Source organism: Heptranchias perlo, chromosome 27 (genome assembly GCF_035084215.1).
Source record: "Heptranchias perlo isolate sHepPer1 chromosome 27, sHepPer1.hap1, whole genome shotgun sequence".
Classification (NCBI taxonomy): Eukaryota; Metazoa; Chordata; class Chondrichthyes; order Hexanchiformes; family Hexanchidae; genus Heptranchias; species Heptranchias perlo.
Window position 1 is genome coordinate 268,590 of NC_090351.1, and position 27,808 is coordinate 296,397.

The 27,808-nt window shown below is 47.9% G+C and overlaps 1 protein-coding gene across 1 annotated transcript in view; it reads right to left on the reverse strand.

Moving 5' to 3' along the window:
- Window positions 1–4,351: 4,351 nt before the first annotated feature.
- Window positions 4,352–27,808, reverse strand: part of LOC137344337 (voltage-dependent L-type calcium channel subunit alpha-1S-like) — a 97,792-nt gene continuing 74,335 nt past the window's right edge. Inside the window, exons 11-17 of the mRNA XM_068007200.1 lie at window positions 27,044–27,183; window positions 25,439–25,567; window positions 23,202–23,437; window positions 20,636–20,742; window positions 17,834–17,892; window positions 8,633–8,725; window positions 4,352–5,044 (exon numbers count right to left, since the gene is read on the reverse strand). Of these exons, the coding sequence (XP_067863301.1) occupies window positions 4,853–5,044; window positions 8,633–8,725; window positions 17,834–17,892; window positions 20,636–20,742; window positions 23,202–23,437; window positions 25,439–25,567; window positions 27,044–27,183 (956 nt within the window). The 3' untranslated portion in view covers window positions 4,352–4,852. The remainder of the gene's footprint in view (window positions 5,045–8,632; window positions 8,726–17,833; window positions 17,893–20,635; window positions 20,743–23,201; window positions 23,438–25,438; window positions 25,568–27,043; window positions 27,184–27,808) is intronic.

Below are 27,808 nucleotides of genomic sequence, written 5' to 3' on the forward strand. Positions count from 1 at the left end.
ACAGTGCAGCGTTCCCTCAGTACTGACCCTCCGACAGTGCAGCGCTCCCTCAGTACTGACCCTCCGACAGTGCAGCGCTCCCTCAGTACTGACCCTCCGACAGTGCAGCGCTCCCTCAGTACTGACCCTCCGACAGTGCAGCGCTCCCTCAGTACTGACCCTCCGACAGTGCAGCGCTCCCTCAGTACTGACCCTCCGACAGTGCAGCGCTCCCTCAGTACTGACCCTCCGACAGTGCAGCGCTCCCTCAGTACTGACCCTCCGACAGTGCAGCGCTCCCTCAGTACTGACCCTCCGACAGTGCAGCGCTCCCTCAGTACTGACCCTCCGACAGTGCAGCGCTCCCTCAGTACTGACCCTCCGACAGTGCAGCGCTCCCTCAGTACTGACCCTCCGACAGTGCAGCGCTCCCTCAGTACTGACCCTCCGACAATGCTGCACTCTCTCAGTACTGACCCTCCAACAATGCCGCACTCCCTCAGTACTGACCCTCCGACAGTACCGCACTCCCTCAGTACTGACCCTCCGACAGTGCAGCACTCCCTCAGTACTGACCCTCTGACAATGCTGCACTCCCTCAGTACTGACCCTCCGACAGTGCACCACTCCCTCAGTACTGACCCTCCGACAGTGCACCACTCCCTCAGTACTGACCCTCCGACAATGCCGCACTCCCTCAGTACTGACCCTCCAACAGTGCAGCACTCCCTCAGTACTGACCCTCCGACAGTACAGCGCTCCCTCAGTACTGACCCTCCGACAGTACAGCGCTCCCTCAGTACTGACCCTCCGACAGTACAGTGCTCCCTCAGTACTGACCCTCCGACAGTGCAGCGCTCCCTCAGTACTGACCCTCCGAAAGTGCAGCACTCCCTCAGTACTGACCCTCCGACAGTACAGCGCTCCCTCAGTACTGACCCTCCGACAGTGCAGCGTTCCCTCAGTACTGACCCTCCGACAGTGCAGCGCTCCCTCAGTACTGACCCTCCGACAGTGCAGCGCTCCCTCAGTACTGACCCTCCGACAGTGCAGCGCTCCCTCAGTACTGACCCTCCGACAGTGCAGCGCTCCCTCAGTACTGACCCTCCGACAGTGCAGCGCTCCCTCAGTACTGACCCTCCGACAGTGCAGCGCTCCCTCAGTACTGACCCTCCGACAGTGCAGCGCTCCCTCAGTACTGACCCTCCGACAGTGCAGCGCTCCCTCAGTACTGACCCTCCGACAGTGCAGCGCTCCCTCAGTACTGACCCTCCGACAGTGCAGCGCTCCCTCAGTACTGACCCTCCGACAGTGCAGCGCTCCCTCAGTACTGACCCTCCGACAGTGCAGCGCTCCCTCAGTACTGACCCTCCGACAATGCTGCACTCTCTCAGTACTGACCCTCCGACAATGCCGCACTCCCTCAGTACTGACCCTCCGACAGTACCGCACTCCCTCAGTACTGACCCTCCGACAGTGCAGCACTCCCTCAGTACTGACCCTCTGACAATGCTGCACTCCCTCAGTACTGACCCTCCGACAGTGCACCACTCCCTCAGTACTGACCCTCCGACAGTGCACCACTCCCTCAGTACTGACCCTCCGACAATGCCGCACTCCCTCAGTACTGACCCTCCAACAGTGCAGCACTCCCTCAGTACTGACCCTCCGACAGTACAGCGCTCCCTCAGTACTGACCCTCCGACAGTACAGCGCTCCCTCAGTACTGACCCTCCGACAGTACAGTGCTCCCTCAGTACTGACCCTCCGACAGTGCAGCGCTCCCTCAGTACTGACCCTCCGAAAGTGCAGCACTCCCTCAGTACTGACCCTCCGACAGTACAGCGCTCCCTCAGTACTGACCCTCCGACAGTGCAGCACTCCCTCAGTACTGACCCTCCGACAGTGCAGCGCTCCCTCAGTACTGACCCTCCGACAGTACAGCACTCCCTCAGTACTGACCCTCCGACAGTACAGCACTCCCTCAGTACTGACCCTCCGACAGTACAGCACTCCCTCAGTACTGACCCTCCGACAGTACAGCACTCCCTCAGTACTGACCCTCCGACAGTACAGCGCTCCCTCAGTACTGACCCTCCGACAGTACAGCGTTCCCTCAGTACTGACCCTCCGACAGTGCAGCACTCCCTCAGTACTGCACTGGATCATCAGCCTGGATTATGGGCTCCAGTCTCTTTAATCTTGAACCCACGATGGATTCTGGGCCTGGACATGGCCGGGAATCGCTTTGAATAAGAACATTTGACGCTGTTTTAATGACGGATTCAGTGGCTGGAATTCTAACTTGAAAAGGAAGATTTTTGATTGAAAAGCTGCTCTGGTCTCTGTGGAGAACATTGAGATCTGAGAATAAGCACATTTCCAGAGGGGTAAGAGTAGAAAAGCAGAGAAGTTATGTTAAACTTGTATAGAACCTTGGTTCGACCACACTTGGAGCACTGTGAACAGACCTGGTCTCCATAATTATAGAAAAAGGATATAGAGGCACTCGAGAAGGTGCAAAAAAGATACCAGAACTGTGAGGTTATACCGATCAGGAAAGATTGAACAGGCTGGGGCTATTTCTTTAGAAAAGAGAAGACTGAGGGGTGACCTGATAGAGGTCTTTAAGATTATGAAAGGGTTTGATAGGGTAGATGTAGAGCAGATGTTTCTACTTGTGGGGGAGACCAGAACTAGGGGGCCATAAATATAAGATAGTCACTAATAAATCCAATAGGGAATTCAGGAGAAATGTCTTTACCCAGAGAGTGGTGAGAATGTGGAACTCACTCCCACAAGGAGTAGTTGAGGTGAATAGAATAGATACATTTAAGGGGAAGCTGGATAAACACATGAGGGAGAAAGGAATAGAAGGATATGCTGATAGGGTGAGATGAAGAAGGGAGGGAGGGGGCTCGTGTGGAGCACGGACCTGTTGGGCCTATTTCAGTGCTGTACATTCTGTGTAATTCTATGATGATCCTGGAGGGTGAAATAGTAAATGAAACCTCGAGTACATGAGCTGACCTTCAATCCTCCATCAGATTGAAGGGTGATTGATCCCTCCCCGCATCAGACTGTTGACTAACACCTGCTCCTGATTCACACTGTCGTCTTAAACTCGCAAATAAACTCTTTACCTCGAATGTTCGAACCTGTGTTTGATATTTTGTCCAGTGATTGAAATGTGGTGCCCAATCTGCAGCAAATGCCATTCACAATGTGCGAGCCCCACCTCTCGATCAGGAACCTGCCCTGGTGTCTGTCCCGTGTCACAGGGCTGCAAGGTGGGAGTTTACTGATGATCTGCTCTCTGTAACCCAACAAATGGGATGCAGCCGTCACACATTTGGTTCCCAGGCCTTCGATCCATGTCCTTCTGGAGACACAGCGTGATCTGTGGTGTGAGAGCCGCTCACACACTGAGGCACCAGCAGGTACATCAAACATACAGGCCTCAGCATCACAGTTACTACTGCAATGTTGGCCTTTATCTTGAGATGGGTGGAAGTTATGTTCCAGCTGTACAGAGCTCTGGTTAGACCCCATCTGGAGAATGTGTTCAGTTCTGGACACCGCACCTCAGGAAGGATATATTGGCCGTGGAGGGGGTGCAGCACAGATTCACCAGAATGATACCAGGGCTAAAAGGGTTAAATTATGAGGACAGGTTGCACAGACTCGGCTTGTGTTGCCTTGAGTGTCGAAGATTAAGGGATGATCTAATTGAGGTGTTTGAGATGATGAAAGGATTTGATAGGGTAGATAGAGAGAAACTATTTCCTCTGGTGGGGGAGTCCAGAACAAGGGGGAATAACATTAAAATTAGAGCTAGGCCGTACAGGGGTGATGTCAGGAAGCACAAAGGGGAGTGGGAATCTGGAACTCTCTCCCCCAAAAAGCTGTTGAGGCTGGGAGTCAATTGAAAATATCACAACTGAGATTGATAGATTTTTGTTGGGTAAGGGTATTAAGGGATATGGAACCAAGGCGGGTAAATGGAGTTAAAATACAGATCAGCCATGATCTAATTTAATAGCGGAACAGGCTCGAGGGGCTGAATGGCCTCCTCCTGTTTCCATTTGAGATTTTGGCCACCACCCCCCACAATTGTTGTCTGCTCACATCGAGCTTTTATCAATGGTTTGATCTGGTTGATAAGATCTGTGTCTGTCTGCACTCAATGGTATTTATGTATGGAGACTAGTCAGACTCAACCTGGACCCAGATAAATCTCTGCCACTCCCCATCTGAGGATCTAGAGACTGGTTTAGATGGTAATATTATTGAATGTGACATGTGAAAGGCCTGTGTATTTGACAGACTTATATTCTCAGCTCCTGGAAACACAACACAAAGGTCATCAAGGCCTTGTCAGCCACTCAGTGTTTAATGAGCCTCATTCACGCTGACGTACAGACGTAATAACACAAACCAGTACACAGCCTAACGACCAGGCCCGGTCACCCCAGGAGCCTAACGACCAGGCCTGGTCAGTCCTGGAGCCTAACGACCAGGCCTGGTCAGTCCTGGAGCCTAACGACCAGGCCTGGTCAGTCCAGGAGCCTAACGACCAGGCCCGGTCACCCCAAGAGCCTAAGTACCAGGCCCGGTCAGTCCAGGATGGAGTCACAGTGACTGTACAGTTCTTCCAATCTCTCCTCCTGTTCTGAAGCTTCTGTATGACCTGCATCCTGGAACCGTCTGAAGCCGTCTGAAATCTCTCGCATTCTCAGTTACCTCATAACCCTTGGCGACGGTGACAGAATTCCAAATACACACAATAAAACTAGACGGTAACTACGCTTTGTTGTCGGAGGTTGGCTCCTTCCCCTCCGGCACTGGAGGTTAGCTGTGGGGGCGTCTTGGCTCAGTAGCAGGACGATGGCGGATCCGTTGGGGCCTGAGGTTCTGTAGCTCTGGAGTGGCCCTTCAGCAGGCTCAGGGCCGCACTCTCTAACTGGCTGCGATCCATGCGACAAGCCTCCACCATCTCACCCACTGTCACTGCCATGAAGACTGGGTCACTGGCCAGTTCATGAAGTCCTTGGGCCTCCAGCACCTTGACAGAAGAAGGAAAGGCGTGAGAAACACTAGACGCACAAGCACGGCCCCTCCCCCGGTGTTGGACAGCAGGGAGGGGGGGAGGGGCAGACTTTTTTCACTTCATGGAACATCTATCATGGGTTCAAAGGTCAGGACAAATGATACTGGGAATAAAAGGGTTAAATTATGAGAACAGGATGTATAGACTAGGTTTGTATTCCCTTGAATATAGAAGGTTAAGGGGTGATCTGATCGAGAGGTTTAAGATGATTAAAGGAGTTGATAGGATTGATAGAGAGAAACTATTTCCTCTGGTGGGAGAGTCCAGAACAAGGGGCATAACCTTAAAATTAGAGCCAGGCCGTTCAGGGGTGCTGTCAGGAAGCACTGCCCCCTTCACATTGCCCTGGGCCTTCCCCAGAGGGCTGGAACTTGCAGGAGGAGCAGCCCAAAGTTCGCATGTTAATGAGGTGGGGGGGCGTTCCCATCTTCTCCTCCTGCTACCCCCCCCCTCCACTTAAACCTCCCATTGAAGCCCAGCCCACCCAGGCACAAGAGACCCACTAGAAGCTGGTACTGGTCTATGTGACAGGAGAATCCCCCCTCAAATCACGGGGTACGGCAGGAGGCTGAGGAGAACTCCCCAGGTGAGTGGAGATGGTTATGCTGGTTAGGCCTCACCTAGAGTATTGTGTTCAATTCTGGGCACCACACTTTAGGAAGGATGTGAAGGCCTTAGAGAGGGTGCAGAGGAGATTTACTAGAATGGTTCCAGGGATGAGGGACTTCAGTTATGTGGAGAGACTGGAGAAGCTGGGACTGTTCTCCTTAGAACAGAGAAGGTTAAGGGGAGATTTGAATGAGGTGTTCAAAATCATGAACAGTTTTGATAGAGTAAATAAGGAGAAACTGTTTCCAGTGGTAGGAGGGTCGGTAACCAGAGGACACAGATTTAAGGTGATTGGCAAAAGAGCCAGAGATGAGATGAGGAGGAATGTTTTTATGCAGCGAGTGGTTATGATCTGGAATTCACTGCCTGAAAGGGGGGGGGAAGCAGATTCAATAGTAAAAATTTACAGGGCTATGGGAAAAGAGTAGGGGAGTAGGACTAATTGGATAGCTCTTTCTAAGAGTCGGCACAGACACGATGGGTCGAATGGCCTCCTTCTACGCTGTATCATTCTATGATTCTATGATTTATGGCCTCTAGTTCTGGTCTCCCCCACATGTGGAAACATCTTTTCTACATCGACTCTATCAAACACTTGCATGATCTTAAAGACCTCTATCAGGTCACCCCTCAGTCTTCTCTTTTCTAGAGAAAAGAGCCCCAGCCTGTTCAATCTTTCCTGATAGGTATAACCTCTCAGTTCTGGTGTCATTCTTATAAATCTTTGTTGCACCGTCTCCAGTGCCTCCATATCTTTTGTACAAGGGACCTTCTCAAGTATAAAGAGAGTAAGAGGGTCTACAAGTCAAATCGACGGCCATAACAACCAGTTACAGGCAGAGATAAGTGTATCACTTAACTGCACAAGTTGCCTGAGACCAAGGACGGGGAAAGTCAAACCAGGAAGCTCAGACAGTCACTCGAGTGTGAGGTGGGTCAGTCAGAACAGAGAGACCGAGAAGAGCAGATAATCATGTCACCAACAAATTGACGTTCCAGAGGCAATGCCACCGACCCGGGGGAGGGAGATTAACTCAAGCACGTTGCTCGTAAGGACAGGTCATAAATACTCTAGAAACATTGCTAATCACCATCCAGAGACTCTCGTTGATAGGCTGTACAATGGTGTTAACATGTCAGCGATCTCAGGACTTTACTCCCAAGGTAATCTCACCAATCTGCTGTAGACTCAGGCACCATTCTCCACTATAACGTAAAACTCTGCAATCCAGTTAATACTGAATCGCAGCAAGACAATGAGCTGCGAGTCGATAAATGGCAGTTGGTGCTGGACATGTTGTCTGATTTCTTTGAATGAACCCATCACTCCCTCAGTAGTATGTGGGTATCCTAATGGAGGATTGGTACCTGAACTCAAATCCAATACAAACTGGGTGATGTAAAAAGATCAGCAAGCCAGACTCGACCAGCACTGCCTCCCACACCTGATCAGGGCAATCGTTCCTCAATGAGGACTTTCAACAGGAGAATTGGCTTCGCTGCTTCGTTAGCAGACAAACGGAGCAATACTCAGCCCAGTCTTATTACAGCCTGCACCAGGGGGCTCAACCAGGACACGTTCCTCCTGGTAAACCACATCTACAAACAGGTACAGTGCAGTCTGGACAGAGACACCACATGTTATTCACTGTGTAACTGTACAGAGTCACTGTATGTACAGGGTAAGGGTCACTCACTGTGTAACTGTACAGAGTCACTGTATGTACAGGGTGAGGGTCACTCACTGTGTAACTGTACAGAGTCACTGTTTATTCAGGGTAAGGGTCACTCACTGTGTAACTGTACAGAGTCACTGTATGTACAGGGTAAGGGTCACTCACTGTGTAACTGTACAGAGTCACTGTTTATTCAGGGTAAGGGTCACTCACTGTGTAACTGTACAGAGTCACTGTTTATTCAGGGTAAGGGTCACTCACTGTGTAACTGTACAGAGTCACTGTTTATTCAGGGTAAGGGTCACTCACTGTGTAACTGTACAGAGTCACTGTTTATTCAGGGTGAGGGTCACTCACTGTGTAACTGTACAGAGTCACTGTTTATTCAGGGTGAGGGTCACTCACTGTGTAACTGTACAGAGTCCCTGTTAATTCAGGGTAAGGGTCACTCTTTGTAACTGTACAGAGTCACTGTTCATACAGGGTAAGGGTCACTCACTGTGTTTCTGTGTGAGATTGTAATGTGTGAGATTGTGATTTGATGGATTCTGTGTGAGATTTTAATGTGAAAATTCTGTGTGAGATGGTGATTTGATGATTCTGTTTGAGATTGTGATGTGAGGGATTTTGTGTGTGACTGTGATTAAATGGTTTCTGTGTAAGATTGTGATGTGATGATTCTGTGTGAGATTGTGACATCATGATTCCGTGTGAGAATGTGATGGGAGGGATTCTGTGAGATTGTGATGTGTAGCATTTTGATTGAGATTGTGATGTGGAGAATTCTGTATGAGTTTATAATTTAGAGATTCTGTGCGAGATTGTGATGTGATGGAATCTGTGAGATGGTGATTTGATGGATTCTGTAGGAGATTGTGATGTGTGGAATTCTGTGTGAGATTGTGATGTGATGATTCTGTGTGAGATTGTGATGTGATGATTCTGTGTGAGATTGTGATGTGATGATTCTGTATGAGATTGTGATTTGATGGATTCTGTGGGAGATTGTGATGTGTGGAATTCTGTGTGAGATTGTGATGTGATGATTCAGTTTGCGGTTGTGATGTGATTATTCTGTATGAGACTTTGATGTGAGGGATTCCGTGTGAGATTTTGAGGTGATAAATCTGTGAGACTATGATGTGGACGATTCAGTGTGAGATTGTAATGTGGAGAATTGTTTGTGAGATTGTGATTTGATGGATTATGTGTGTGATTGTGATGGGAGGGATTCTGTGTGAGATTATGTTCATTATACCTGCTGTACGAGGCTGGTGATGGGGTCAGTGCCGTGTTGCTCCTTGTTCTCCGATATGCCCAGAGGTTCACAGCTTCTGCTCATATCTGCAGCCTGGGTGAATACAGAAAGCTCTTTACATCTCAGACAGTGTATGGCACACTATGTTATACAGACTGGGTGCACTATCTGTCATATACCGGAAACATGGTGCTCTATATACATGTAAGCAGGTATACTCAAAGCTGGACACTCTTGGATTAATTATATATTAGCTGCCCTCCCATTGTGACACTCCAAGTCAGTCACAGGATACGCTATCCAAGGCTATGTATATCCTTGTGAAGGGAAAACACCAGGGCTCTGATTTATAATATCTGTACCGTGCCCTTCACCATGCTGTTATAAATTCAGCTCTGTCACTGGTACCTCCCAGGGTTCAGTGGTTTGTATACAGACACTGTACCCTCATGTGTGTGATATACAGACACTGTACCTCGTGTGTGATATACAGACACTGTACCTCGTGTGTGATATACAGACACTGTACCTCGTGTGCGATATACAGACACTGTACCTCGTGTGTGTGATATACAGATACTGTATCTCGTGTGTGATATAGATACTGTACCCTCATGTGTGTGATATACAGACACTGTACCTCATGTGTGATAGACAGACACTGTACCTCGTGTGTGATATACAGACACTGTATCTCGTGTGTGATATAGATACTGTACCCTCGTGTGTGATAGACAGATACTGTACCCTCGTGTGTGTGATATGCAGATACTGTACCCTCGTGTGTGATATGCAGATACTGTACCCCCATGTGTATGGTATACAGATACTGTACCCCCGTGTGTGTGATATGCAGATACTGTACCCCCATGTGTATGGTATACAGATACTGTACCCCCATGTGTATGATATACAGATACTGTACCCCCATGTGTGTGATATGCAGATACTGTACCCTCATGTGTATGGTATACAGATACTGTACCCCCGTGTGTGTGATATGCAGACACTGTACCCCCATGTGTATGGTATACAGATACTGTACCCCCGTGTGTGTGATATGCAGATACTGTACCCCCATGTGTATGGTATACAGATACTGTACCCCCATGTGTGTGATATGCAGATACTGTACCCCCATGTGTATGGTATACAGACACTGTACCCTCATGTGTATGGTATACAGATACTGTACCCCCGTGTGTGTGATATGCAGATACTGTACCCCCATGTGTATGGTATACAGATACTGTACCCCCATGTGTGTGATATGCAGATACTGTACCCCCATGTGTATGGTATACAGACACTGTACCCTCGTGTGTGATATACAGATACTGTACCCTCTTGTGTGTGATATACAGATACTGTACCCTCTTGTGTGTGATATACAGATACTGTACCCTCATGTATGTGATATACAGATACTGTACCCTCTTGTGTGTGATATACAGATACTGTACCCCCATGTGTGTGATATGCAGATACTGTACCCTCATGTGTATGGTATACAGATACTGTACCCCCGTGTGTGTGATATGCAGATACTGTACCCCCATGTGTATGGTATACAGATACTGTACCCCCATGTGTGTGATATGCAGATACTGTACCCCCATGTGTATGGTATACAGACACTGTACCCTCGTGTGTGATATACAGATACTGTACCCTCTTGTGTGTGATATACAGATACTGTACCCTCTTGTGTGTGATATACAGATACTGTACCCTCTTGTGTGTGATATACAGATACTGTACCCTCATGTGTGTGATATACAGATACTGTACCCTCTTGTGTGTGATATACAGATACTGTACCCTCATGTGTGTGATATACAGATACTGTACCCTCTTGTGTGTGATATACAGATACTGTACCCTCATGTGTGTGATATACAGATACTGTACCCTCTTGTGTGTGATATACAGATACTGTACCCTCATGTGTGTGATATACAGATACTGTACCCTCTTGTGTGTGATATAAAGATACTGTACCCTCTTGTGTGTGATATACAGATACTGTACCCTCATGTGTGTGATATACGGATACTGTATCTCGTGTGATAGACAGATACTGTACCCTCGTTTGTGATGTAAAGATACTGTGCCTTTGTGTGCATGGTATACAGATACTGTACCCCATGTGTGTGATATACAGATACTGTACCCCATGTGTATGATATGCAGATACTGTACCCCATGTGCGTGGTATACAGACACTGTACCCTCATGTGTGATATAGATACTGCGCCCTTGTGTGTGTGATATACGGATACTGTACCCGCATGTGTGTGATATACAGATACTGTACCCTCGTGTGTGATGTAAAGATATTGTGCCCTTGTGTGCATGGTATACAGATACTGTACCCCATGTGTATGATATGCAGATACTGTACCCCCATGTGTGATATACAGGTACTGTACCCTCATGTGAGTGGTATAGATACTGTACAAAGTTTGTGATATACAGATACTCTACTCCCACGTATGTGATATACAGATACTGTACCCCATGTGTGTGTGATATACAGATACTGTACCCCATGTGTGTGTGATATACAGATACTGTACCCCATGTGTGTGTGATATACAGATACTGTACCCCATGTGTGTGTGATATACAGATACTGTACCCCATGTGCGTGATATACAGATACTGTACCCCCACGTATGTGAAATACAGATACTGCACCCCATGTGTGTGTGATATAGATACTGTACACCGATATATACACAAGTGATATACAGACTGTACCCACACTTGTGTGATATACAGTTACTATACCCCCATGTGTGCGATATACAGTTGCTGTAACCCTCTCCCCCCATGTGTGTGATATAGATACTGTACCCCATGTGCACGATATACAGATACTGTACCCCATGTGTGTGATATACAGATACTGTACCCCGTGTGTGATATACAGGTACTGTACCCTAAGTGTGTGATATACAGGTAGTGTACCCCAAGTGTGTGATATACAGGTACTGTACCCCAAGTGTGTGATATACAGATACTGTAGCCCATGTGTGTGATATACAGATACTGTACCCCATGTGTGTGATATACAAATACTGTACCCTGTGTGTGATATACAGGTACTGTACCCTAAGTGTGTGATATACAGGTACTGTACCCCAAGTGTGTGATATACAGATACTGCACCCCATGTGTGTGTGATATAGATACTGCACCCCATGTGTGTGATATAGATACTGTACCCCATGTGTGTGTGATGTAGATACTGTACCCTCGTGTGTGATATAGATACTGTACCCTCATGTATGATATACAGACACTGTAGCCCATGTGTGTGATATACAGATACTGTACCCCCATGTGTGTGATATACAGATACTGTACCCCATGTGTGAGATATGCAGATACTGTACCCCAAGAGTGTGATATACAGATACTGCACCCCAAATGTCTGATATACAGATACTGCACCCCAAATGTCTGATATACAGATACTGCACCCCAAGTGTGTGATATACAGGTACTGTACCCCATGTGTATGATATACAGGTACTGTACCCCAAGTGCATGATATACAGATACTGCACCCCAACTGTGTGATATACAGATATTGCACCCCAAGTGTGTGATATACATGTACTGTACCACAAGTGTGTGATATTAAGATACTGCATCCCAAGTGTGTGATATACAGATACTGCATCCCAAGTGTGTGATATACAGATACTGCATCCCAAGTGTGTGATATACAGATACTGCATCCCAAGTGTGTGATATACAGATACTGTAGCCCATGTGTGTGATATACAGATACTGTACCCCATGTGTGTGATATACAAATACTGTACCCTGTGTGTGATATACAGGTACTGTACCCTAAGTGTGTGATATACAGGTACTGTACCCCAAGTGTGTGATATACAGATACTGCACCCCATGTGTGTGTGATATAGATACTGCACCCCATGTGTGTGATATAGATACTGTACCCCATGTGTGTGTGATGTAGATACTGTACCCTCGTGTGTGATATAGATACTGTACCCTCATGTATGATATACAGACACTGTAGCCCATGTGTGTGATATACAGATACTGTACCCCCATGTGTGTGATATACAGATACTGTACCCCATGTGTGAGATATGCAGATACTGTACCCCAAGAGTGTGATATACAGATACTGCACCCCAAATGTCTGATATACAGATACTGCACCCCAAATGTCTGATATACAGATACTGCACCCCAAGTGTGTGATATACAGGTACTGTACCCCATGTGTATGATATACAGGTACTGTACCCCAAGTGCATGATATACAGATACTGCACCCCAACTGTGTGATATACAGATATTGCACCCCAAGTGTGTGATATACATGTACTGTACCACAAGTGTGTGATATTAAGATACTGCATCCCAAGTGTGTGATATACAGATACTGCATCCCAAGTGTGTGATATACAGATACTGCATCCCAAGTGTGTGATATACAGATACTGCATCCCAAGTGTGTGATATACAGATACTGCATCCCAAGTGTGTGATATACAGATACTGCATCCCAAGTGTGTGATATAAAGGTACTGTTCCCCAAGTGTGTGATATAGATACTGTACCCCAAGTATGTGATATACAGGTACTATACCCCAAGTGTGTGGTATACAGGTACTGTACCCCAAGTGTGTGATATACAGGTACTGTACCCCAAGTGTATGGTATACAGGTACTGTACCCCAAGTGTGTGATATACAGATACTGCACCCCAAGTCTGTGATATACAGATACTGCACCCCAAGTCTGTGATATACAGGTACTGTACCCCAAATGTGTGATATACAGGTACTGTACCCCAAGTGTGTGATATACAGATACTGTACCCCAAGTGTATGGTATACAGGTACTGTACCCCAAGTGTGTGACATACAGATACTGCACCCCAAGTCTGTGACATACAGATACTGTACCCCAAGTATGTGATATACAGATACTGTACCCCAAATGTGTGATATACAGGTACTGTACCCAAATGTGTGATATACAGGTACTGTACCCCAAATGTGTGATATACAGATACTGTACCCCAAGTCTGTGATATACAGGTACTGTACCCCAAATGTGTGATATACAGGTACTGTACCCCAAATGTGTGATATACAGATACTGTACCCCATGTGTGAGATATGCAGATACTGTACCCCAAGAGTGTGATATACAGATACTGCACCCCAAATGTCTGATATACAGATACTGCACCCCAAATGTCTGATATACAGATACTGCACCCCAAGTGTGTGATATACAGGTACTGTACCCCATGTGTATGATATACAGGTACTGTACCCCAAGTGCATGATATACAGATACTGCACCCCAACTGTGTGATATACAGATATTGCACCCCAAGTGTGTGATATACATGTACTGTACCACAAGTGTGTGATATTAAGATACTGCATCCCAAGTGTGTGATATACAGATACTGCATCCCAAGTGTGTGATATACAGATACTGCATCCCAAGTGTGTGATATACAGATACTGCATCCCAAGTGTGTGATATACAGATACTGTAGCCCATGTGTGTGATATACAGATACTGTACCCCATGTGTGTGATATACAAATACTGTACCCTGTGTGTGATATACAGGTACTGTACCCTAAGTGTGTGATATACAGGTACTGTACCCCAAGTGTGTGATATACAGATACTGCACCCCATGTGTGTGTGATATAGATACTGCACCCCATGTGTGTGATATAGATACTGTACCCCATGTGTGTGTGATGTAGATACTGTACCCTCGTGTGTGATATAGATACTGTACCCTCATGTATGATATACAGACACTGTAGCCCATGTGTGTGATATACAGATACTGTACCCCCATGTGTGTGATATACAGATACTGTACCCCATGTGTGAGATATGCAGATACTGTACCCCAAGAGTGTGATATACAGATACTGCACCCCAAATGTCTGATATACAGATACTGCACCCCAAATGTCTGATATACAGATACTGCACCCCAAGTGTGTGATATACAGGTACTGTACCCCATGTGTATGATATACAGGTACTGTACCCCAAGTGCATGATATACAGATACTGCACCCCAACTGTGTGATATACAGATATTGCACCCCAAGTGTGTGATATACATGTACTGTACCACAAGTGTGTGATATTAAGATACTGCATCCCAAGTGTGTGATATACAGATACTGCATCCCAAGTGTGTGATATACAGATACTGCATCCCAAGTGTGTGATATACAGATACTGCATCCCAAGTGTGTGATATACAGATACTGCATCCCAAGTGTGTGATATACAGATACTGCATCCCAAGTGTGTGATATAAAGGTACTGTTCCCCAAGTGTGTGATATAGATACTGTACCCCAAGTATGTGATATACAGGTACTATACCCCAAGTGTGTGGTATACAGGTACTGTACCCCAAGTGTGTGATATACAGGTACTGTACCCCAAGTGTATGGTATACAGGTACTGTACCCCAAGTGTGTGATATACAGATACTGCACCCCAAGTCTGTGATATACAGATACTGCACCCCAAGTCTGTGATATACAGGTACTGTACCCCAAATGTGTGATATACAGGTACTGTACCCCAAGTGTGTGATATACAGATACTGTACCCCAAGTGTATGGTATACAGGTACTGTACCCCAAGTGTGTGACATACAGATACTGCACCCCAAGTCTGTGACATACAGATACTGTACCCCAAGTATGTGATATACAGATACTGTACCCCAAATGTGTGATATACAGGTACTGTACCCAAATGTGTGATATACAGGTACTGTACCCCAAATGTGTGATATACAGATACTGTACCCCAAGTCTGTGATATACAGGTACTGTACCCCAAATGTGTGATATACAGGTACTGTACCCCAAATGTGTGATATACAGATACTGTACCCCAAATGTGTGATATGCAGGTACTGTAGCGCAAGTGTGTGATATACAGGTACTGCATCCCAAGTATGTGATATACAGGTACTATACCCCAAGTGTGTGGTATACAGGTACTGTACCCCAAGTGTGTGATATACAGGTACTGTACCCCAAGTGTATGGTATACAGGTACTGTACCCCAAGTGTGTGATATACAGATACTGCACCCCAAGTCTGTGATATACAGATACTGCACCCCAAGTCTGTGATATACAGGTACTGCACCCCAAGTATGTGATATACAGATACTGTACCCCAAATGTGTGATATGCAGGTACTGTACCCCAAGTGTGTGATATACAGATACTGTACCCCAAGTGTATGGTATACAGGTACTGTACCCCAAGTGTGTGATATACAGATACTGCACCCCAAGTCTGTGATATACAGGTACTGTACCCCAAGTGTGTGGTATACAGGTACTGCACCCCAAGTGTGTGATATACAGATACTGTACCCCAAGTGTGTGATATACAGATACTGTACCACAAGTGTGTGATATACAGATACTGCACCCCAAGTCTGTGATATACAGATACTGTACCCCAAGTATGTGATATACAGATACTGTACCCCAAATGTGTGATATACAGGTACTGTACCCAAATGTGTGATATACAGGTACTGTACCCCAAATGTGTGATATACAGATACTGTACCCCAAGTCTGTGATATACAGGTACTGTACCCCAAATGTGTGATATACAGGTACTGTACCCAAATGTGTGATATACAGGTACTGTACCCCAAATGTGTGATATACAGATACTGTACCCCAAGTCTGTGATATACAGGTACTGTACCCCAAATGTGTGATATACAGATACTGTACCCCAAATGTGTGATACACAGGTACTGTACCCCAAATGTGTGATATACAGGTACTGTACCCCAAATGTGTGATATACAGATACTGTACCCCAAATGTGTGATATACAGATACTGCACCCCAAGTATGTGATATACAGATACTGTACCCCAAGTGTGAGATATACAGGTACTGTACCCCAAATGTGTGATATACAGATACTGTACCCCAAGTATGTGATATACAGATACTGCACCCCAAGTATGTGATATACAGATACTGTACCCCAAGTGTGTGATATACAGATACTGTACCCCAAGTATGTGATATACAGATACTGCACCCCAAGTATGTGATATACAGATACTGTACCCCAAGTGTGTGATATACAGATACTGTACCCCAAGTGTGTGATATACAGATACTGTACCCCAAGTATGTGATATACAGATACTGCACCCCAAGTATGTGATATACAGATACTGCACCCCAAGTGTGTGATATACAGGTACTGTACCCCAAGTGTGTGATATACAGATACTGCACCCCAAGTATGTGATATACAGATACTGCACCCCAAGTGTGTGATATACAGGTACTGTACCCCAAGTGTGTGATATACAGATACTGTACCCCAAGTGTGTGATATACAGGTACTGTACCCCAAGTATGTGATATACAGATACTGCACCCCAAGTGTGTGATATACAGGTACTGTACCCCAAGTGTGTGATATACAGGTACTGCACCCCAAGTCTGTGATATACAGGTACTGTCCCCCAAGTGTGTGGTATACCCAGCATCTTACCTATTGATCCAATATAATGGGTATGGAAGGAGAGATGTTGGACAATCTTCTGTGAGCCACATTGTACGAGTCCAGACAGTCAGTGCCTTATGGAAAACTAGGGGAGAGGAGACTAACCCCGGCTGGGATGGTGGGCTGGTGTGATGCTCGGGGACCGGAGGCCTCCTGGGTCCTGCCTCTTGCTGTGTAAAGTGTAAGGTAGGACTGGGAGATAGAGGACAGCCCCGCCTGATAGACACTCTCAGCCCCTCTGGATTCTGTTCAATGCCAGATTGCAATGGGCCAAAGGGCACCACTGGGCTGCTGTTCAAACTGGGGCTGGGATGAGAGGAGAGACGGCTGAATACGGGAGTGTGAGGCCTCCTCGGTCGTATTATGGGCTATCGTGTAGTAGTCTATTGGCGCTAAGACCTCGGAGGTAACTCTGAGTTCCCGCTGGTACTGATTCCACCTTGCAGATACAGCTGTAACCTAGCTGCCCTACCCTCCCATGTTTGGCATGACCCTTCACATGGGCAGATAGCCCCCAGCACCTCCCTCGTTGTCCCGGTACCTCTTGGCCGAGGTGTTGCAGTGCCAACGCTGCTGTATGTCACTTTACCTCATTGGTGTCTGTCATTTGCGAGAAGGGTTTCTTCAGCGGACAGGTCGGGTTCCCTTCTAGAGGAGTTAGAACAGCACACTGGTGAATAATCGACACAAGCTACTCGTCCAACATCAAACAAAGAGGGTAAAACAAAAGGAAAGAAAGACTTCCCTTTATATAGCAACTTTCATGGCCTCAGGACGTCCCAAAGCGCTTTACAGCCAATGAAGTACTTTTGAAGTGTAGTCACTGTTGTAATGTAGGAAACGTGGCAGCCAATTGATGCACAGGAAGATCCCACAAACAACCATGAGATAATGATCAGATAACCTATTTCACTAATGTAGGTTGAGGGATAAATATTGGCCCAGGACACTGGGAGATCTCCCCCTGCTTTTCATCAGATAGTGGCCGTGGGATCTTTTACGTTCACCTGAGGGGGCAGACGGGGTCTCGGTTTAACGTCTCATCCAAAAGACAGCACCTCCGACAATGCAGCGCTCCCTCAGTACTGTCCCTCCGCCAGTGCAACACTCCCTCAGTGCAACACTCCCTCAATACTGACCCTCTGACAGTGCAGCACTCCCTCAGTGCTGACCCTCTGACAGTGCAGCACTCCCTCAGTGCTGACCCTCTGACAGTGCAGCACTCCCTCAGTGCTGACCCTCTGACAGTGCAGCACTCCCTCAGTGCTGACCCTCTGACAGTGCAGCACTCCCTCAGTGCTGACCCTCTGACAGTGCAGCACTCCCTCAGTGCTGACCCTCTGACAGTGCAGCACTCCCTCAGTACTGACCCTCCGACAGTGCAGCACTCCCTCAGTGCTGACCCTCTGACAGTGCAGCACTCCCTCAGTACTGACCCTCCGACAGTGCAGCACTCCCTCAGTGCTGTCCCTCCGACAGTACAGCACTCCCTCAGTGCTGTCCCTCCGACAGTGCAGCACTCCCTCAGTGCTGTCCCTCCGACAGTGCAGCACTCCCTCAGTGCTGTCCCTCCGACAGTGCAGCACTCCCTCAGTGCTGTCCCTCCGACAGTGCAGCACTCCCTCAGTACTGACCGACTGGGAGCGTCGGCCTGGATTATGGGCTCGAGCCTCTGGAGTGGGACTTGAACCCACAACCTTCTGAATCAGAGGTGAGAGTGCTGCTACTGAGCCACACTGGTGTTACTCAGTTTCTCTCATGGAGGGGATTTTGTGCAGTTCATCATTGTAAAGGAGCTGTACACTGCTAGCTCTGCTGTGTTCTGTGCCATCACCCAGGGTGGTTGCTCTGGCATCACCCAGGGGAACATTGGAAATGAAGAGTAGAGTCACTTGGACACTTCAACCAAAGGACAGACTGGTTGAGCATCACTCTGCTGGTGCCAGGGCAGCCCCTTACTGAACTATCGTTAGTGCCCTGAGTGAGTCTTGTGCTCAGTTCCCACCTCTGAGTCAAAAGGTGCAGGGTTGAATCCCACCCCAGACGGTCCCGGGGAGCGGAGACCGGAGCTCCAGACGGTCCCGGTGAGCGGAGGCCGGAGCTCCAGACGGTCCCGGGGAGCGGAGGCCGGAGCTCCAGACGGTCCCGGGGAGCGGAGGCCGGAGCTCCAGATGGTCCCGGGGAGCGGAGACCGGAGCTCCAGACGGTCCCGGGGAGGGGAGACCGGAGCTCCAGACGGTCCCGGGGAGCGGAGACCGGAACTCCAGACGGTCCCGGGGAGCGGAGACCGGAGCTCCAGACGGTCCCGGGGAGCGGAGACCGGAGCTCCAGACGGTCCCGGGGAGGGGAGACCGGAGCTCCAGACAGTCCCGGCGAGCGGAGAACGGAGCTCCAGACGGTCCCGGGGAGCGGAGACCGGAGCTCCAGACGGTCCCGGGGAGCGGAGACCGGAACTCCAGACGGTCCTGGTGAGCGGAGACCGGAACTCCAGACGGTCCTGGTGAGCGGAGACCTGGCTCTGAATTCTGGGTTGATATCCAGCGGGATACTTGTGTCCGGTGGGTGTGGGAGCCCCTAAACCCCTCCTGCTGGATAGGACTTTCCCCCTATAGACTGGTGTAAAGATGGTTACGGCCACGGAAGGAGTGTTTACGTCGCTACCTGTCAGACTGTTAATCAGCCTGCGATTCCTTCCACTACTTCACACTGTTCTCCAAGGGAAGATTGTGAAGATACAGAAAGACCAGCAGTGCCCTGAGCTACAATACTAGACAGGCTCGAACTGTATCCATCGTATTTCTGAAGTTTATCAATGGGGATTATTATTGAGGGGAGATGCAGTCCAGCGGGTTATATAGTAAGGGGTGGTTACAAAATTATTTGAAAGGAGAATAAAAGTAAAAGGACAAAAGGGTAAGGAGGATGATAAAGTAAGGCTTTACAGGCTGTGCTGGAAACCATTGAGGTACACTGTTAAATAACAGGAAACACAGGGCTGTTCAGGCAGCAATGAGTCAGAGATAGCAAGTTAGCAAATACCCTGAGCCGTTGCCCAGGTAACTCGAATGACCCCAATGATTGACCCATCTGTAGAATAGTAACCAAGTTACACAGACTGGGTCACCACAGCTTCACTGTAGCTCACATCGAGTGAGAACCAATTCACTGCACTCAATTTCAGCTCCATACCTGAGCTACAAGGCCTGCATGGACTGATACCCTCGCCCCAAATCTGTAGCTGGCAGTTTATCACCCACATTTTAGCATCTCTCTTGGTCACTTCATGAGACCTGGAAGTGTGATTGAGGGATCCTGTTGTTGGAGGGGGTGGGGGAGAGAGTTATGTCTGATTCGCGTCACTCAAGCCTTACAGATGGTACAGATTACTCACCTGGCACACAAAGTGAACGCTGCCTGGCACGGGCAAATCGAACTCCGTCCTCACCATCGAACTCAAACCTTGAGATGTCCTTCTTGAACTCATCTTCATAGTAAACCCTGCAATGGAGAGACAGGGTCTGAGTGTCACACAGTCCCTGTAGGGTCAATATCTTTAAATAACAATTTAGACAATGCAATATAAAGTGGGGGGAACAAGATCCCTTTAAGAAACCTGACAGTGGCCAATAGAAATATAAGAAATAGGAGCAGGAGTAGGCCATACGGTCCCTTGAACCTGCTCCACCATTCAATCAGATCACGGCTGATCTTTAACCTCAACTCCACTTTCCAGCCCGATCCCCATATCCCTCGATTCCACTAGAATCCAAAAATCTATCGATCTCAATCTTGAATATATTCAATGACTCAGCATCCACAGCCCTCTGGGGTAGAGAATTCCAAAGATTCACAACCCTCTGAGTGAAGAAATTCCTCCTCATCTCAGTCTGAATGGCCGACCCCTTATCCTGAGACTATGCCCCCTAGTTCCAGACACTCCAGCCAGGGGAAACAGCATCTACCCTGTCAAGAATTTTATACGTTTCAATGAGATCGCCTCTCATTCTTCTAAACTCCAGAGTATAGGCCCATTCCAGTCAATCTTTTCATAGGACAACCCTCTCATCCCAGGAATCAATCTAGTGAACCTTCACTGCAATGCCTCTAAGGCAAGTATATCCTTCCTTAGATAAGGAGACCAAAACTGTACACAGTATTCTCTTACTGACTATTCAATGCGACCAATAGGACGGCCTCTCCTAGGTATCCCATCCCCAACTGGTAGATTAGCAAGGGGGCCAGTGCTGAGCTGATTGGATGAATTCCCTGACCCATAGGCAGGAGGGAACATTCTCACTGCACTGATCTACTCCACAGTCTAAAAATACTGGAGACACATTCCCGCACTCAACATCAAACTCCAATGGGGCTGGCCTGGATCTCTCAGCTCACTACCCAACGGGTGCTGAAAGCAGCTGCTTCCCAAAAGGTGAGGAGTGTGCCCCAATCCTAACACCAGCCCTCCATGGTGCTCTGATCCCTCTGTGCCCAGCACAGCGATCAGCTGGCAGAATCTCTCAAAGTGATGGATTATTCAACCAGCAAAATCATACCCCCAACTGTTCCAGGGATCTAGCCCATGCTTGCTGGCAATAACCAGTCGACACTGGACCCCACCACTCAGTGCCACTCCCAATGGGTGCTCTGTGTACCTGTGCTACTGCCCAGGTCTGTGTAAATTCTGCTCTGTATACCCATGTTTTGCCCAGGACTGTGTACCTGTGTTTTGCCCAGGCCTGTGCATGTACTGCTCTGTGTACCTGTTAACTGCTCAGGCCTGTGTATATACTGCTCCGTGTACCTGTGTTTTGCCCAGGCCTGTGTAAATACTGCTCCGTGTACCTGTGTTTTGCCCAGGCCTGTGTACATGCTGCTCCGTGTCCCTACACTTTGCCCAGCCTGTGTACATACTGCTCCATGTACCTATGTTTTGCCCAGGCCTGTATTTATACTGTTCTGTGTACCTGTGTTTTGCCCAAGCTCATGTATGTACTGCTCTGTGTACCTGTATTACTGCCGAGGCCTGTGTATATACTGCTCTGTGTACCTGTTACCTGCTCAGGCCTGTGTACTCACTGCTCTGTGTACCTGTGTTTTGCCCAGGCCTGTGTATGTACTGCTCTGAGTACCTGTGTTTTGCCCAGGTCTGTGTATGCATCGCTCTGTGTACCTGTGTTTTGCCCAGGCCTGTGTATGCCCTGCTCCGGGTTCCTGTGTTATGTCCAGGCCTGTGTACGTACTCCTCCGTGTGCCTGTGTTATATCCAGGCCTGTATTTATACTGTCCTGTGTACCTGTGTTTTGCCCAAGCCTACGTATGTACTGCTCTGTGTACCTGTATTACAGCTGAGGCTTGTGTACATACTGCTTTGTGTACCTGTTACCTACTCAGGCCTGTGTACGTACTGCTCCGTGTACCTTTGTTTTGCCCAGGCCTGTGTACGCACAGCTCCGAGTACCTGTGTTTTGTCCAGGCCTGTGTATGTACTGCTCCATGTAGCTGTGTTTTGCCCAGGCCTGTGTACGTACTGCTCCGTGTACCTGTGTTTTGCCCAGGCCTGTGTATGTACTGCTCCGTGTACCTGTGTTTTGCCCAGGCCTGAGTACGTACTGCTCCGTGTACCTGTGTTTTGCCCAGGCCTGTGTATGTACTGTTCCGTGTAGCTGTGTTTTGCCCAGGCCTGTGTATGTACTGTTCCGTGTAGCTGTGTTTTGCCCAGGCCTGAGTACGTACTGCTCCGTGTAGCTGTGTTTTGCCCAGGCCTGTGTATGTACTGCTCCGTGTAGCTGTGTTTTGCCCAGGCCTGTGTATGTACTGTTCTGTGTAGCTGTGTTTTGCCCAGGCCTGTGTATGTACTGCTCCGTGTAGCTGTGTTTTGCCCAGGCCTGTGTATGTACTGTTCTGTGTAGCTGTGTTTTGCCCAGGCCTGTGTACGTACTGCTCCGAATACCTGTTACCTGCTCAGGGCGGTGTTGTTTGCATTATTTGTGTTTGGGTTCTCTGTTGATGGGAAGAATTCAGTTGTGTTGAGGGGTGAGTCCGTCGTTCTGTCATGTGGTGATTCTGGCTCCTCTCCTCCGCCCTCCGATTTACTGAACTGGAGGGGCCTCTGGCTTGTGTGGTGGTGCTGAAAGGAGCCACTTCTGTCCATTGGGTAGGGATCAGCATGCTCACCAAATAGTCCTCCCTCTCTCTGGAAAGACACAGAGTTTAAAGGCGATTGAGGCAACAGAGTCACAGCTGGAAGGAGTCAAATGTCACAAGTTGCATCGCTAATGTGTAGAATCATCAAATTTGTTTCTATTTTTGTGTACAGTTAGAATTCAGACCAAACCATAATGGCAGTGGCTATTAATACATGAAATATCAGGGCCTTCGACTCACCAATGCTCACTGTGAGAGCCAAAGTATCACCAATGCTTACTGTGAATGCTTTGGTTTCACCATTGCTCACCATAAGGAGCATTTTTTTATTTGTTCATGGGATGTGGGCGTCGCTGGCGAGGCCAGCATTTATTGCCCATCCCTAATTGCCCTTGAGAAGGTGGTGGTGAGCCGCCTTCTTGAACCGCTGTAGTCCCTGTGGTGAAGGTTCTCCCACAGTGCTGTTAGGAAGGGAGTTCCAGGATTTTGACCCAGCGACGATGAAGGAACGGCGATATATTTCCAAGTCAGGATGGTGTGTGACTTGGAGGGGAACGTGCAGGTGGTGTTGTTCCCATGTGCCTGCTGCTCTTGTCCTTCTAGGTGGTAGAGGTCGCGGGTTTGGGAGGTGCTGTCGAAGAAGCCTTGGCGAGTTGCTGCAGTGCATCCTGTGGATGGTGCACACTGCAGCCACAGTGCGCCGGTGGTGAAGGGAGTGAATATTTAGGGTGGTGGATGGGGTGCCAATCGAGCGGGCTGCTTTGTCCTGGATGGTGTCAAGCTTCTGGAGTGTTGTTGGAGCTGCACTCATCCAAGCAAGTGGAGAGTATCCCATCACACTCCTGACTTGTGCCTTGTAGATGGTGGAAAGGCTTTGGGGAGTCAGGAGGTGAGTCACTCGCCGCAGAATACCCAGCCTCTGACCTGCTCTTGTAGCCACAGTATTTATATGGCTGGTCCAGTTAAGTTTCTGGTCAATGGTGACCCCCAGGATGTTGATGGTGGGGGATTCGGCGATGGTAATGCCGTTGAATGTCAAGGGGAGGTGGTTAGACTCTCTCTTGTTGGAGATGGTCATTGCCTGGCACTTGTCTGGCGCGAATGTTACTTGCCATGGATTCAGTATAGCTGCTATGAGGGTCATGGAGTCACTATTGTTCATTATCAGGATCAGGGAATCACTGCTGCTCACTATAAATGCTTTGGTTTCACCATTGCTCACTATAGGGAGCTTAGAGTCACTATTGAGTTACATTGAGTCTACAGCACAGAAACAGGCCATTCGGCCCCACTGGTCTGTGCTGGTGTTTATGCTCCACATGAGCCTCCTCCCTCCCTACTTCATCTCACCCTATCAGCATATCTTTCTATTCCTTTCTCCCTCATGTGTTTATCCAGTTTCCCCTTAAATGTATCTATTCTATTCACCTCAACTACTCCTTGTGGGAGTGAGTTCCACATTCTCACCACTCTCTGGGTAAAGAAGTTTCTCCTGAATTCCCTATTTGATTTATTAGTGACTGTCTTATATTTATGGCCCCTCGTTCTGGTCTCCCCCACAAGTAGAAACATCTTCTCTACATCTACCCTATCAAACCCTTTCATAATCTTAAAGAGCTCTATTAGGTCACCCCTCAGCCTTCTCTTTTCTAGAGAAAAGAGCCCCAGCCTGTTCAGTATTTCCTGATAAGGATATCCTCTCAGTTCATAGTGAGTTACCACCGCTCACTATGAATGCTTTGGTTTCACCATTGCTCACGGTAGGGATCATGGCGTCACTATTGCTACTGTGAGGGCTACGCTTACTATCAGTACCAATGGTGACTCAGCCACAGTTGGTGTGATAGCTGAGCTGGGATGTTAAGGCCTCATGTGATGGAATGAACACCCCCACACAGTATGGAATATGCAGTGACCAGAATTAATCTCCGGACGGGATGGTGTTCTGTTCCAGCGGCCACTTCCTTCTAGTTTGTGAAATGATACTGTGGATCGCCACCTGTGAACTTTCACCAACACTGCAACCAGTTCCATTGTTGAAATGACCCACCCTGTAAATTGTCTCGTCCAAACCACCTTCCTCTATTGCTCGATCTCCTTCCTCTTCAATCGGCAGCTCTCCAGATATCGTTCGATGGAGGTCACCGCCAATGTCCTCCTCAATACTGCGCAATCCAGCCTAACGTGGGAGCAGAAGAAAAGTCAAGCAACAGATAAGACCCTTCAGCCCATTAAAACCCATCCATCAATTATAATTCTTCCACTGAGACCATCTCTCTGGTACCCTGCTCTCTCATTGGACCCATCCCTCTGGTACCCTGCTCTCTCATTGGACCCATCCATCTGGTACCCTGTTCTCTCATTGGACCCATCCCTCTATTCCCCAATTCTCCCATCGATCCCCTCGGGATCAGCTCTGTCTCCCTTCTCTCTACTTTCTCGATTACATGCGTGTTTACTTTTTTTGTAGCCTGTTGACCAAAGTTGAGAGCCTTCCATTTGAGGTCTGACTGACTGATTGTCATGTCTCAGCTTTACCACTGTAGATTTGTACTCTACTGTTGAGATGTGCATCTCAGTACGCATTTCACCACTGGTACATACAGTACAACCTGACAGACAAAGCTCCATGGGAGGCAACATGGGGAATGTCTCCTAAATGGTTCTTCTCCCTCGTATTATGGACTTTGTTCACGTTCTGTCTGTATATTGGTTATCCTGCCTCTGACAAGAGAGATTTGGTCTCATGTCTCACCAATGTTGCTCAGCAACTGGCTGATGGGGATCCATGAACCAACAGTCCCTTCTAACATGTCCTTGTCTCTGCCCTGCATCTTCTCCCACTTCTCTGGCTGATGTCACCTCACGGAGCATTGAAGCCCCTGTTGGTTCTAGTAATTGGAGCTGTCACCACCTTAATGCCTGGAGCCAGAAGATGGCATGCCTTTCTAAACACACATCCAGGTGAACCAACGAAGCACTTTGCTCTTTCTATAACAATGGCATGGTGACAACCTCATGGATTCCTTGCTTTATCTAATTGAGATAAGGTTACACTGTTGATTACTGTAATGTGCAGTATGGTGTTGAATGATGCCCAGCTATTAATAATACCGATCGCCAAACATGACTCAACAAACCAGTTTCAGCCTCTTACAATCAACTGGGTGATGTGAATAAACTCTAGACTGGTCTGGTCAGTTACTAAAACACCGGATTGACCCGACCCCAGATTCCACGGCCTCTCACTTGAAACGATGGGGCAACCATTAAATCAGACCATTACTGCTCCATCTCAAATCTAGTCTCCTTCACGGTATCGTCCTATACAGACTCTCCTCACTCAATATCTCTTGCCGTGCGGTGTTGCTCTGAATAAACCTTACCCAATATTAATGTCACCCACCACCAAGGCATGGCAACCAACCAATGCCAATCACAAAGCCATGTACATCCAGCAAAGCTGTGCCAATCACATACATAAACCAACCAACACAACACCAACAACGAAGCAATGCCTAACCATCAAAGTAACACCAACTACCCAGCAACTTGAACCAAACCAGCACCACAGTGGCAGATGGTTCACGGTGTCACATCCTCTCACTGAACAATGCAAGGCCGGAGTCTCTAAACACCAGACTATCATCCCTACCTGGAGCTCAATTTCATTCTGATTCTGGTTCTTCTTTGATGGGAGAATTCCATAATATTCTTCCTGACGCTTCTTAAACTTCCGGAAATGTTCTTGGATGAGGAACGTGGCATAGAACTTGCCGACTGTCACTTCATCATCTAAACAGAAAATGTTAACATTCAGTCATTGCCATAGTAACTAAACTAAATCATATTAAACAATAAACACTTATCTGAACCAACCCATGAGATCTCATCATTGGTCAAATACGAAACATGGCCACTAAACAAACAGCTGTACGAAATAGGGCCTCCCAACAAACAGCTGTACGAAACACGGCCTCTCAACAAACAGCTGTACGAAACAGGGCCTCCCAACAAACAGCTGTACGAAACACGGCCTCCCAACAAACAGCTGTACAAAACAGGGCCTCCCAACAAACAGCTGTATGAAACAGGGCCTCCCAACAAACAGCTGTACGAAATAGGGCCTCCCAACCAACAGCTGTACGAAATAGGGCCTCCCAACAAACAGCTGTACGAAACAGGGCCTCCCAACAAACAGCTGTACGAAATAGGGCCTCTCAACAAACAGCTGTACGAAATAGGGCCTCCCAACAAACGGCTGTACGAAACAAGGCCTCTCAACAAACAGCTGTACGAAACAGGGCCTCCCAACAAACAGCTGTACGAAACACGGCCTCCCAACAAACAGCTGTACGAAACAAGGCCTGTCAACAAACAGCTGTACGAAACAGGGTCTCCCAACAAACAGCTGTACGAA